We start from the raw sequence: 14,581 nt of genomic DNA on the forward strand, positions 1-14,581 counted from the left end.
ATAAAAAGACTTGTTAGCTATAACTCACCACTTTGGTCCTTCACATTTGAAATTAATAGAAGTAGTCCATGAGCTTGTCCACCATCAATCATTTTGATCATTCCGTGAAAACTTCTATTAAATAAAGATCAAAATGACAAAAATATCATCAATTTAATTGACAATGGGCCAAAATGATTTGACAAAAATTGAGGGTATTTATGTCATTTTATCCTTATTTAATGGAGATTTTCATGGACGACCAAAGTGATTGATGATACAAACTTATGGACTACTTTTATCGATTTCAAATCTTAGGGACCAAAGTGTGGAGTTCTGCCAATCTTAAAAGCCATTTTGACTAAAAAGCCAAAAAAAATTGTAACCCCATTTTTTTAGAGATTGTCTCTTATAACTAATTTACTGTGCAATTGATAAGAGTTGAAGAGTATGATATTTTTTAAAGGATAATGCTAGGGAAACTAAAATTTCAAAACTAAATTTATAAACCCAACAATGTGGTTGTTGATATTGTATTGTTATTTAAACGTTAATTAACATATTTATTTCTTATTGGTGATACACTATTTAATTTGTAAAATTAATTTAAAATTTTAATCTTCTTAGCATTACTTTTTTTTAATACATGATAAATATTTATTGAATATTACGAAAGAATCTATCTGATTTTTCGTCCCGTTAAATCTCAAAGTTCCATGTCATTAACATTGATAATTGACAATTAGGTGACATCATTGACTCACAACTAGTAAAGCAAAATAATTGGTAAGAAAACAAAACAAAAGTAGCGTGACAACGAATGCTCGTTACACCGAACGTGCCACCAGAAATTTTCCGTAAATTCCCAATGCTAAATTTACTAATGGCACGAGCCTCCCAAAGTAAAAGCCAGAAAGCAAGATTCGAAAGATTTTATTTAACGCGACGAGAATACCAAATAATATCTTACATATCATTATATAAATAATAAAATATATATTATAATAAAATTAAAATTTTCATCATTTATATAATAATACATAATTTAGCATAATCACATTTAAAGATTATCCAGAACGCCCTTTATCTATTACTCTTACTCTTATCACCACCGAAAAAATAACCGTTGCACAAGGACACGTGGCGCACTGTTGTTCCACTTGTCACCTCTGGATTCTGTTCTGTATCCTCTCCTTCATATTCCTTGTTTGCTTCCTCCGCTTTGTTCTGTTTTAAGGCAAAGAATACGACTCCCCATCATCCACTCTCTCTCCCCTCTTTCCTCTCTCTCTTTCTCTGTCTAGAAATCCAAACCCGTGATTCATACATTCCATTTCAATCTTCTTCTTCTTCATCTCAACACACACCACAGAAAATTTTCTGATGGGTTTCCTTCGTCGCCATTGACAATGTTGGATTGTCACTGCTTCCTTTACTTTCTGGTTCTTTGCATTCCGAACGCCGCCGTATTCGCCTTCGTGGCCGCCACTGAATTTGACTTCGGCACCTTGACATTGAGCAGCTTGAAGCTCATCGGCGATGCTCACCTGAACAATGGTAGTGTGCGGCTCACCCGAGACCTCACCGTTCCCAACTCCGGCGCCGGCCGCGTTTTATACGCCAAACCCATCCGCTTCCGCCAGCCCTCTTCCCCGTTGCCGGCGAGCTTCTTCACATTCTTCTCATTCTCCGTCACCAATCTTAACCCCTCCTCCATCGGCGGCGGACTCGCTTTCATCATTTCTTCCGACGACTCCGCCCTTGGCGAAGCGGGCGGGTCCCTCGGTCTACAGTCGGGTCCCGATACCGGGTCGGATTTCGTCGCCGTCGAGTTCGACACACTCATGGACGTCGAGTTCAAAGACATCAACGGGAACCACGTTGGATTGGATCTGAACTCCATGGTGTCGACACGTGTCAGCGATCTGGGTTCCGTCGACATCGATCTCAAGAGCGGCGATCTGGTGAACTCGTGGATCGAGTACGACGGCTCTAGTGGGGTCATCAACGTCTCGGTTTCGTACTCGAATCTGAAACCCACAGACCCGGTTCTATCATTCTCTCTCGATCTGGGCCAGTACGTAAGCGATTTTATGTACGTTGGGTTTTCCGGGTCGACCCAGGGAAGCACGGAGATTCACAGCGTCGAGTGGTGGAGCTTCAGCTCGTCGTTCGATTCCCCTGTTTCGCCATCCGGGTCTCCGCCGCCGCCGACCACCACTCTGATGAATCCAACTGCCAGTTCAGTCAAATCTCCACCACCGTCAATTCCGCCAAGTGGGTCTTCTTCTAGTAATGCTACCAGTACTAATCAGAAGAACAGCAAGTCGTCTTCTTCCTGCCATAACCATCTCTGCAGAGAAGGTCCGGGAGCCGTCGCCGGAGTTGTCACCTGCTTCCGCTTTCGTTTTGGCTCTGTTTGCCGGGGTTTTGATCTGGGTTTACTCCAAGAAAGTCAAACTAGTCAAGAAATCGGATTCGAATATCGCTTCGGATATCATTAAAATGCCGAAGGAGTTCACTTACAGGGAGCTCAAGGCAGCTACCAAGTGCTTCAATGCCAACAGAATCATCGGGCACGGCGCTTTCGGAACAGTCTATAAGGGCATATTATCCGACACGGGCGACATTGTTGCGGTGAAGAGGTGCAGCCACAACAGTCAGGGGAAGAACGAGTTCTTGTCGGAATTGTCGACAATTGGAACTCTCAGGCACCGGAATTTGGTGAGGCTCCAAGGTTGGTGCCACGAGAAGGGCGAAATTTTGTTGGTGTATGAATTGATGCCGAATGGCAGTCTGGACAAAGCACTGTTCGAGGCAAGAACGCCGCTGCCATGGCCTCACAGGCGTAAAATTCTACTGGGAGTTGCCTCTGCTTTGGCCTATATGCACCAAGAGTGCGAAAACCAGGTCATCCATAGAGATATTAAGACCAGCAATATAATGCTGGATGAAGGGTTCAATGCCCGTTTGGGGGATTTCGGTTTGGCGAGGCAAATCGAGCACAATAAGTCCCCGGATGCCACGGTGGCGGCCGGGACAATGGGGTATCTGGCGCCGGATTATTTGTTGACAGGCAGGGCAACTGAGAAGACTGATGTGTTTAGCTTTGGGGCGGTGGTGCTGGAGGTGGGGAGTGGGAGGAGGCCAATTGAGAGGGAGGTGAGTGGGGTTGGGAAAGTTGGTGCGTGTAATAACTTGGTGGAGTGGGTGTGGGGATTGCACCGAGATGGGCGGCTGTTGACGGCGGCGGACCCGAGACTGGAGGGGCAATTTGATGAGGGGGAGATGAGGAATGTGTTGTTGGTAGGGCTGGCTTGCTCACATCCTGATCCAAATTGTAGACCGGCAATGAGAGGTGTGGTCCAAATGCTGGTGGGTGAAGCTGAAGTCCCAATCGTGCCAAGAACAAAGCCTTCAACAAGTTTCAGCACCTCACATCTTTTGATGAGTTTGCAGGACACAGTTTCTGAATGCAATGGCATGATCGCGATCTCAACCTCCTCCTCCGAACACGGCTTCGGCGGCGATCACATCGTCTGATTAATTATAATATTTAACGGTGTAGATTTAATGTGATATTTCATTTGTTTTTTGTATTTAATTAGCAGCAAAATTTTGGTGTTGAATTATTTGTATAAAAAAAACATAATTTATACTCTCCCAATTTCCTTTTGAAATGCAGAATGACTTGTAACTCAAACAATTTTGCATCTAAGTTCTCGAGTTTGGATGTCAGTGATTAAGAGTACTTCTTACAACATCCGAAATGACTTGTAACTCAAACGACCAAGAATATTTGCTAGTAATTAAGACTAATCCCTCGTGCATCGAAGGTCCCGAGTTTCGTTCCTCCTCTTCTTGCATCAAAGTTTCCGAGTTGGTTTCTCCTCAAACAAAACATGAAGCGGGGTGACATTGGTAGGAGAGGTTGAAGAATGAGTGGGAGTCATTGTCTAAATTTGATTGGTGAATGTTGATGAAAGATTAGCATTATGGAGTGGAGAGGGAGGTGGGGTTGGGATATAATGCTTTGTTTCACAAGCAATGTCAATTCCTATTGTCAAAAGTGGACATTCGAGTTTGAGTAGGGGCTTGGTAAAGTATAGCATAGGAAAATGAAAACATATTTATTAGTAGCTTTTTAGAAACTTCTTTTCATCAAGACTGCTGCTGCTGGTGGCTGGGTGTGATTGAATCTTCAAAGGCACTCTTTTTTTCTTTTTCTTTTTTTTTTCTTTTGTTTTGTGTTCCCAACTTTGAGCTTTGCGTTTCCTTTTTAATGTTTCTAAAATTAGTTGTGTTTTTTTTTTTTTTTTTTTGGTTCTTCAATTCAAGGCGCTTATCTTTGAAATGTATCGTGATTGCTCTTTATAAGATATTAAAGTGGATTACATACTTTACCTCTTTCCTTTAAGCTTTTGGTTAATTTGATCAACTAAATGTTAATTGCAAGTGGTAATGCTGGTTATTTTTGGGCGCACAAAATGGTGCAGGCTAAAAAGAGAGGCTACCAAAAGCTCAAAGTGAGATCAAGGACCAAACAAGCTTAAGAAGCCAAAGGTCCAAGGGGTTCAAAGGAAAATGTTCCAGAGCGCCAAACCTGATTGTCTGAATAAAGTATTTTCTGACCGTTAGGGGTACGTGGGCAGACTGACAACTTTATGGCACAAGGTTTCAAGACAAGGCCTACTCAGACGTCAATTAGGAACATGGCGACTAGCAATTGAATGCAGAGGCCTAGGGTGTGACATAAAGGTACCATATTCAGGACGACACTTGGGGAGGTGGGGTTATTAACCAAGGCCGAGCAGGGTTCTCAACGTGCCTCATCTAGAAAAGGTGTGCGATTACGACTGGGCAAATGTCACTTCACCGCCGAAGGTTCAGCTAGTGGGTAAAAAGTTGTCAGTATGCCAAGGCGTATTAAGTGCTAGGAAGGTGAGAGAAAGGTTGCATGGGTTCATTGGGTGCCTATATCTTAGCCAATCACAATTTGTAGTATTGAAATCAATCATTCGACACAGTAGATATAGTATAATTTTGAGGGTTAAACCACTTAAACCTTGAGTCCTTCTCATATTAGTCTACATCCCAAGCCCACCAATGGTTATTGTTTTAATTTGTTAACTTGCAAGTTTTGAGCATTATTAGCAAGAACATTATGGGATGATGATAAAATCAGTAAAAATTTATCTTACAAATTTATAGGATGAATTGAAATTTAATAAAAAAAATAGAGGTGTGTGGTTGTTTAGAATAAAATGTTAGATACTCTTCCTAGTTAGCATGAAGGGAAAGCTTTAGCAAATGTCTCCTGAATATTAAACCTTATACTATTTTGTTTTCTGAAATTTCAATTGATTTTTTAGCCTTTAAACTTTCAGTTGGTGCCAATATCCCTCAACCGTGAATTCTGTCTCAATTTTTTCTTATTTCAAAATAAATTCCATACTGACAATGATAATTAGTAAATACTTGAAATTCTTATAGGAGGAATTGAAATTTAAACACGCATGCAACAAACACAAATGCTGCTACAAAATAAACGAGAAGAACGTTCAATTTGATGAAACAATTGACAAAATTAACAACGTGACGCAATTTACATTGAAATTTAGTGGCTTATAGTCCAAAAGGCGTTGCTAAACTTTTTCTTCGTATACGTAATGCATTGTTGGACCTTTTACGAATCTCGCTGTCCTAAACCATGACGTGCAAATTGCATGGCAATTGTCCAATCCAATCCAAATCCAACTCAACCTTATCGGAATTATATACAAATTTTCAAAGTACTGCAAGGAATACTCTTTTTATTTATTTATTTATTATTTTATTTTCTATTTTTAAACTCCCTCAATTGTTCACGAATATACCAATTACCAAGTGCCTTTAGATGCAGAAAACGCAGATAACTAAGATTTGTAGCTCAAAGTGATGGATTTTATTATTATTATTACTATTATTATTTTGGTTGTTGTGAATTTACAGAACGGAGGACAATGCCAAACCCTATTTGCTGAAGTGGCATTCACAAATTGGATAAAAATACAAATAGTTTTTTTTTTTTTGGTCAAAAATAATAGATTTTATTAGCTTAGATGTTAGATTAATTACCGAAGGAATTCGAACTCTTATCGTTATGTAAGACTCAACTCATTTTCATCATTGAAGTAAAAAACCATTTGTATTAAAAAACCACTTGCCAATACATATGGTTACAACTCTTATTTTTTCAGAAAGCCCAAAATCTGAGATAAAGTGAAGTGTGCCTTGTACGGTTGTACCGACCATTCATATATATGACCATTTTCTTTTTGGACGGGGACTCTACGTAAGGTTCATTGACATGCGTAATTTAGAATCTTGTCTGCACTAAATAATGGAACTAAAATACTTGAAAAGTGCGTAATTAGGTACATTGATTTAAGAGAAAAGGGGTGTTAGCAACTTTCACATTCAAATCTTTTTATTTTATTTTCTTGGTTTCCATTTTCATCATGTAATGTTGTTTGATGATTAGAGTTATCTAATTTCTAAGTCACCTTTTAAGGATCAAATCTGAAAAAAATAATCAAGTATAAAATCGCTTAACAGTTCATTTAGCATTTTTAAGATTTAAGAGTTTAAATGAAAAATATGATTCGTCTGTTTATTGAATAAGTGTTATACAATCGATTTCAGATTCAGTTTATTTTAAAAAAAAATGATCTTTTAATGATGACCTAGAAAATAAATGGATCGAATTATCGTCTAATATTGTATGGTGAGAAGGAGAGTCGAAAAAGCAGAATAAATGTCTAAATGAGAAGATTGCAAAATCAAAATGCCAGGTAGGTTTGTGGGCCTGTGGCAGCCAACTGAAATGGGCCTAACACAGAGGACAGACTTACCAGAAAGATAAGTCATTATGACGCCTTGAGGACATAGCATTCTTAACCACTTTGACACTTGATTTGAAATTTCCGTGGGGTAGTAGGAGTGATTGTAAATATGATGGGAAGGATTTGGGCCCGTTAATTCCCTACTATGTTTGTCATCCTTAAGGTTTAAGAATATATTGAGTTTGGTAAGTGATTTGTAGATGATGGGAAAGATTTGGATAATACAACCTATGAATCACGTGCCATCATGCCTAATTTTTGGTGAGATTTTTTTACAATCGTTGACACTACGTGACAACTATCTAACGAACAGATTCTGCACTGTTTAAATCCATAACACTTATCTCATTATACAGGATGCAACTGAGATATTATATTAATTACAAGAGTTTAAGGTATGTTAAGAATTCATGGATAAAACATGGTCCTTACAAAACTTGCTTTGTAAAGAGGGGTTCTAAAGAGCTTTTAGGTATGTTGACTTTAGGCCTTCTCCAACCCTGGGCAGATTTCCACTTCTATTCCCACACCACACCCACCCCCCTTCCCCAAAACAAAAATACTCGACCCAACATAAGGCTAAAATGTGGCCTAAAACCTAAAACTCAAATGGAAGCCAAATTTAGCCCAGGATTAGTAGGGCTGACCCACCATATACGTATATTTTATTTGGTTTTATATTTATAAACAGTTGAGATCTAATTTGATGAAATTCAACAGTAAAAAAAAAAAATAATAAATACCTGTCCAAATTTAAATCTAATAGCTAAAATAATTAAAAAAAATCAATCTTTCATTTGTTTCATATTTTTTTTATAGTGTTTAACGAGTTTCATGGTGTCGGTTAGTAATTTTTTAGTATTTGTCAAAATCTAAATATTTTTAGGTTAAAATGTTCATTAAATTAAATTAGGATAGTCTACATAATTTTTTATTTTAAAAAAGTTACTTTAAGAAAAAAACAATAGTCTAAATTCATTCTTTAATAATCTGAGGCTAAAATTTTAGGCCAAAAGGATTAGAGCAGAAAAGCTGTTTCTAGGTTAAAAATTTTAGGTTTTAGACCAAAAGTTGAAGATGGTCTTAATATGACATATTGGATCCCAACAAGGTGCCCAAGTTACAAATTAAACCCTAGCCAAACCCTAAGCGGTCGTTTGGTGGGTTGGCTAGGGCAAGTTATCTTTTTTTCATATTGAACTTGGAACCTAGCCCATGTTTGATGAGATAAATTGTATCACTTATTGGATTTAGAGTTTGGTATTTGAGACAATAACACAACCTTGGGTTATGAAGCTGATCCCCTCAGCCTTCGTGGGCGTCGTCTCTTCTTTCTCTATTATGGCAGCAATTTCCAATGTTCTTTGTCAACTTCGGTGACAACTCGGGCGAGCTCACCTATTCGTTTCATGCAATTCTCTCATCTCCTTTCTTCTGTTGAATTAGAGGTCTGATTTTTAAGATGTGGGTCACGGGTCGTTGATGGTGTTGTTGCAAAGAGGAAGACTAGCCTTGTGCCTCTTTGTTGTTTTCAATCTTTTAATTTTTTTAGGAAGACCAGCCTTGTGCCTCTTTGTTGTTTTTAATCTTTTATTTTTTATTTTTAGTTTTGTTTCCTTAATTTTTTTTTTCTGAGTAAATTTATTAAAAGTTTTTGTTTTATATTGAAAACATTGAAAGTTTAAAATTTAACAAAATAATAATAACCATAGCCAGTCCAATCCTGCTGGCTGGTGAGTACCAATCAATGGACATGAATCCAGTCAAGCCTCATCCAAATAATCCAGTCCAATACTACAAGTCATATCCATGCCAATCCATGCTAACCCGCCAACCTAAATTGCAATCCTTTACCTGACATGGTTTCAGTTGTCGAAGCAAATACAACGGGTTGGAGTCTGCAAGGTTTTGGAGTGGAAGTAGGGTTTTGTATTAACCCCATATTTTGTTTGTTAGAAATTATAGTGATTCTCGACGTTTTGGCATTTACTAAGGCCTGGTTTGGTACTGAGGTGATTCTGAAAAAAGTTGGGAGCTGTTTTTGTGTTTGGTAAACATTCAGCTTCAGCTTTTTTTCACAATTTTGGGTGAAAAAAAGCCAAAAACAAGAAGTTGCAAAACCCAGCTTTGAAAAACCAGCTTTTTTTTCACATATGTTTTACATAGAGTTTACCAAACACTATAATACTACTTTATTTTTTATTTATTTTTTTTCCAAAAGCACTTTTACAAAAAAGTTTACCAAACACTCTGCTGCTTTATTTCACAGCTACTTATTCTCACAGCACAGCAGAAGTAGTTTTTTTTTTTTTAAAGCACAGCAATACCAAACTAGCCCTAAAACCTAAGGAACTAGAAGTAAGTGTCCTGCATTTAAGATCACTATTCAAATACTCTATAGACAAGTAATGTGAGTTTCACTAAGGGTAGTTGATCTGAGTCTTATTTCTTATTTATCTTATCCTTGTTTACCAAATATATAATAAACCATCATGCTATAGAAGTTTCATGTAATGAGACTTACGACCGAACTAGACATTGGGAATACGAAACGAGGTTAATTATCGATGGCTCTAGTGAAAGAGAGACTTAGGTTTAGTAAAATGACAAAGTTACTATTTGGCATATGGCCAACACACTTTGACATTTTTGTGAATGGAGTAAAAGAAATTGAGTGATGTCAGTCATGTGACACATATTTGTAGTTTTAGGGGGCGTTTGTTTGCCCTCACTAAGTTGGACTGGACTGGACTGGACTAGCTATTAGTCCAATACTGTGTTTGTTCCATGCTGAGACTAACATTAATGAGACTAAAGGGGACTAGCATGGACAAAACCCTTCACTAAGAGGTCTTAGCGAGACCCCCCCAATAATCATGGGACTAGCTAAGACTATCCTCTCTTTCTCATCCTTGTCATGCTCAATGACCACTTCCGACAGACTCCTCGTCATCTCCGGTCACCTAGATTAATCATTAACTTTCCGACTCTCTTTCAGATCCATTTCACAACCAACTTTCATATAAAATATACCAAATTGAAGCTGGGAGTGACAAGATTTACGATTTTACTTGAATCGAAGCTAAAATGTGGTCGAATGTGGTCGGAAAATAGCCTGGAAGTCTCGGCCTGTTTGGGCTTAGCTAAGATCTCGGTCCAGGGATGGTGATGAAATTTTTGGCGGTGCTAACTTCATCCAATTTAACGAGGGTTGGCTGGAAAACACATCAGGAAACCTGTAACTCGTCGGAAAAATTGAAGCCGTGAGGTTTCGTTCGAACAACGCATAGCTAAAGAGGAAGGGAGGATAGAGAAATAGAGACTGGAATCAATAAGGAGTTTGACCAGGAATAAGAAAGAGACATGAATTGAGAGGTCTAAGAGGAAAAAAAGAGGGAGAGGGTGGGACGATGAAAGAAGAGGAAAAGAGTGGGACGGAAATGGTAGGAAAAGATGGAGAAAAAGATAAGATCATAATAAAATATTAATAATTTATATATTAAATAATATAATATTAGAATTTGTTATTATCCAGCTTCTTAGTTCAATACTGCACCAAACGCTTCATTAAGTTAGTCCAGTTTAGTCTAGTCTAAGCCAGTCCAGCTTAGTCCTTGAAGCTAATCCAGTACGAGATAGTCCGGCGCAACAAATGCCCCCTTAGGGTGTTAAGTGAGAGAATAGGACTTATAGAGAAAAATCGAGATTCAGATTAATGTTTGGGGCGAATTTATAGGCCTTTTAAAACAAATTCATAGAAGCCCAATTAACCCTTTTTTTATTTATTGGATTGATATCTTCAATTCCAAGCCCATTCAACCCCAAAATTGAACCGAACCCATTTATGGCAGTTTGGCAATGACAGTGACAATTAGTCAATCTAATTGTCCGTAGCTGATAGGTCCAAACACCTCATATTTTTCCAATTTACACACAGACCCCGTTTCCATACGTTACCAGATCTCACCCTTCGTATTTACTTCTTCTGGATTCCTCTCTCTGGTCCACATTTTGATACAGTGAGCCGGATCTCTCAAAGTTTATCAGGCTCGGAGCTGCAGGACGGCCATGGCTGACCAGTTCGAGGACAAGGTCCCTCCTCCGGTATGATTTCTCAGAAACCCCAATATCGCCTGCAATTTATTCAGAGATTTTGATTTTTCATTTGTGGAATTTGGATTTAGATTTCTCAAATTTTCAGCTGTTTTCAGGTCCTGCTAATCGAAAATTCTGTATGCATGCATGCTTAGATTTTGTGGAATATTAAATGTCTGGGACTTGTGTTTTGGTCGATTTGGACAGAGATATACATTTCTTGATGAAAGATTTTTGTGATCTGAGAATTGGTATTCTAAAACTTGGATGAAATCGAGATTTTGGGTTTTTTTTTTCATAATTGATTTTAAAATTTCATTTTGTTACCGTTCTGAAACAAACCTGTTTTTATTGGATTTGTTGTGTTAGGTGTAAATTAAGAACCGCCAAATCAAATGCCACCTTAATTTTGTAGGAATTTTGTTAATTTATTGATTGATTTCCTTGTTGATGAATTTTGTTATTTATTTGGGGCTTCAGTTATATTTCGATTGAGTTGCTGATAAAATGTTGGTCTTTCTAAGCGAATGATGGTAATCGTTTTTGCTTCAAATGCATGTAATTATGTGGAACCAATGTGCATGATATTTCGACTCATATAGAATGGGTTTTTGGTCCGTTAATGTAACTGTAATAGCCTAATAGGTCTATCGTCGATCCATCATATTTATATTTGGCGAACTACCCAGAGGATGGGTTTGGTGGTATTGTATTGATCTCCTCCATCGGAACTCAAACCATGAGTTTCAGTCTCACAGCTCTCACCAGTCCATTTGACCATTGGGTTTCTACCATGACCTAATGTTTCATGGCCTTTATGAGTCACTTTCTATTTCACTATGAAGTTTGTAGGTGGGTGGGTGGCTTTTTAGTCAAAATAGTCTCTGAGATTTGCATAACACATAACTTTGGTCCTGAGATTTAAAATCCATAGAAATGGTTCCTGAGATTGTCCACCATCCATTATTTTGGTCCTTCCATTAAAAAACTACGTTAAGTTGAGGGTATAACACATAACTTTGGTCCATGAGATTTGCATAACACATAATTTTGGTCCTTGAGATTTGCGTAACACATAACTTTGGTTGCTGAGATTGTCCACTATCCATCATTTTGGTCGTTCCGTTAAAAAGTTCATGGACCACTTAACGGAGTTTTTTTAACTGAACGACCAAAATAATGGATGGTGGACAAGGGACCACTTCCATTGATTTTAAATCTCAGGGACCAAAGTTATGTGTTATGAAAATCTCAGGGACCATTTTGGCTAAAAAGCCTGTGTGGGTTCATATATGCATGCTTGTCAATAATTCTTCCAATTGATTTACACATATTTAAGACCCTATTGGGATTGAATCTCATTCTGTCCTTTAAACAAGCTCTGTTCTAGTTTGGATTTTGTTTATTAGCGAAGAAACTGTGAAATAAGCTTCACACTTGTAATTTTTCCCTGCAAATCACTTATAATTTGTTTGTAGGCATAATATATTTATGCATTTAATATGGATTTGTAAGGAATAGAGAGAGTAACTTACAAAAATATGGGTTCCTAGCAGGCAGAGATTATGGTCATTACTAATTAGCCTCTGTCTTAAAATTGTTATATTTCTTTGAGCTATTTTATTACACACCGCTTTGTTTTTTAATTTTTTTAAGGAATACCAGGACTAAGCCAGTGTGATCTTCACTAGTTTTTTATGTAGACATAAAATAAACCATTTTTGTACCCTGAGTATTCGGTTTGATAACCTGCTAATAATTCATCTTCTGCTTCTGGTTAATAAAAATGTAATCTCTCACATTCTATTAGGGAATAAATGATAAAAATGATAAAACCCTATAGGCCGGTTCCATAAGTTCAGTTCCCAGAACCATATTTTGATATGTCCTGCAAAATCACACAATTCAATTCAAGTGAACCTAATTCTGGAACTTGGATGCTATTGCATCTTCTATAGCATATATGGTAAGCGATTATAAATATCCGGTTGAATGAGAGAATGAATAGTAATTACAGTGGTCGCTAGGGACTGTTGATTACTTGAGGCAAATGTTGAGCAGTGGATTCCAGTAGTATACATTTTCCCTCTATTTTGTTTTATCTTCTCTGTTTGTGCATGAGTATCTGTCACGAAATATAATTGCAGTGGTGATTGTGCAGGATGCAAAAGGGTTTAACCCTGGATTGATAGTGTTGATTGTTGTTGTTGGGCTGCTGCTGCTTTTCTTGGTTGGAAACTACGCGCTTTACGTGTATGCTCAGAGAACTCTTCCCCCGAAGAAGAAGAAGCCAGTGTCCAAGAAGAAGCTGAAAAAGGAGAGGCTGAAGCAAGGCGTCTCTGCTCCAGGAGAGTAAATAAGAAAGACTTGGTTTTTTATTGCAGCTCTCCATCATGTCTTCAAGTGTTGTGTTGAGAAGTTTCTCCAAGCGCCTTACGTGTTTGGGATTCAGAAGTATTTTTCTTTATTTACGTTAATACTCGAGGGGATTGAACTTTAGTTGGAACGTTGGAAGTTACGTTAACCCTGTATCATCGTAGAGACCAGGGAGTGAGATGCTGTTACTGAAAACAGTTTTATCTCTTCAATTTCCCATTTGTACTGAGCCTTTCCTTTGTTGAAGGAATAGTTAGAACTTGGAAAGATATCTGTTACCAAATGTTTGGAAGGAACCACCAAATGCTTGGTTGTATTGCAGAATTCTTCGTACGATAGGATGTAATCCAGAACTTGGACTTGTTTGCTCCTAAACTTTTCCTTCATATCTTGTTAGAGTAAATTGTTGATTTTTCCCTTGAACTTCCACTTAGCTTCCAATTTCCCTCGTAAACATTTTCACTGGAAAATCAAGGACACAAAACTAATTTGTTTGTGACCGAGTGAGATTTTGCTTGTGATGTAGAAGCAGCAAACATCATGAGTTGTAACTTGAAATTGAGATTGGCTTTTGAGATTGAGCTTGGAAGCATATTCCAAACTGTTTCTCTTAACCATACCCAATTACCCATCCTAAGCATCAAGTATGAGTAGTTGCTTTGTAGCAAACTCCGAATGGGCTTATCTTTTGCTTCCAAGATAGCAGCATTTAACTTGTTACTATATCACATTTGGTATGAGTATTGAAATGCGATTCACTCCAATGAGGAGTCGACTTATACTCAAACCAATCAAATGCTGACTTGGTTTCTGTGATGTCTATACCACTTTGTTTCTTCACAGGTTTCATCAAATCACCAACACTCACTCACATGGCCAGCCCTGACATGTAGGGGTTCTTAACCACTTGCGCTGGAACTGTAATTATCATGTACATTTAAATATATATTACAGGCATCTATGCACATGTAATAAAAATTTGGGGGCCTACGCGGTGGCACCTTTTGCACACCTGAGGAGCCAGCTCTGAACACTCATATTTGGTTGATTTATGAGCTCCTCATTAAATCTTTCAGCTAGCCAAGAAGAAAGGGCAGACTTTATCTTTTGTGAATTGTTGTCGTCTTCACCCTACTGAGTCCCAAGCTCCTCGTTAATGCTACTAATCTCTCGGGCGACGACGACAACAATTCAGCTCACCATCACTCCCCGTCACCATTCGACAACCTCCAGTAGCTCTCCCAAAG

General features: G+C 38.0%; 2 protein-coding genes across 2 annotated transcripts; both read left to right on the forward strand.

Annotated features, from left to right (window-relative positions):
• The first annotated feature begins 1,118 nt into the window (after nucleotides 1–1,118).
• On the forward strand, nucleotides 1,119–3,659 carry LOC103934627 (L-type lectin-domain containing receptor kinase VIII.1-like). The gene is given in 2 exon segments (XM_009344387.3): nucleotides 1,119–2,372; nucleotides 2,374–3,659. Coding segments are annotated over 2 exon segments (2,133 nt in total). The 5' UTR covers nucleotides 1,119–1,388; the 3' UTR covers nucleotides 3,523–3,659.
• Nucleotides 3,660–10,805: 7,146 nt separating this feature from the next.
• On the forward strand, nucleotides 10,806–13,757 carry LOC103934617 (DNA-binding protein S1FA). The gene is made up of 2 exons (XM_009344378.3): nucleotides 10,806–10,967; nucleotides 13,120–13,757. The coding sequence occupies exons 1-2, from the start codon at nucleotides 10,932–10,934 to the stop codon at nucleotides 13,312–13,314; spliced, it is 231 nt and encodes a 76-aa protein (XP_009342653.1). The 5' UTR covers nucleotides 10,806–10,931; the 3' UTR covers nucleotides 13,315–13,757.
• The last annotated feature ends 824 nt before the right edge of the window (nucleotides 13,758–14,581 follow it).

The sequence above is a fragment of a genome, unplaced genomic scaffold, assembly GCF_019419815.1.
Source record: "Pyrus x bretschneideri cultivar Hongxiangsu unplaced genomic scaffold, Pyrus_bretschneideri_v1 Contig45, whole genome shotgun sequence".
Lineage (NCBI taxonomy): Eukaryota > Viridiplantae > Streptophyta > Magnoliopsida > Rosales > Rosaceae > Pyrus > Pyrus x bretschneideri.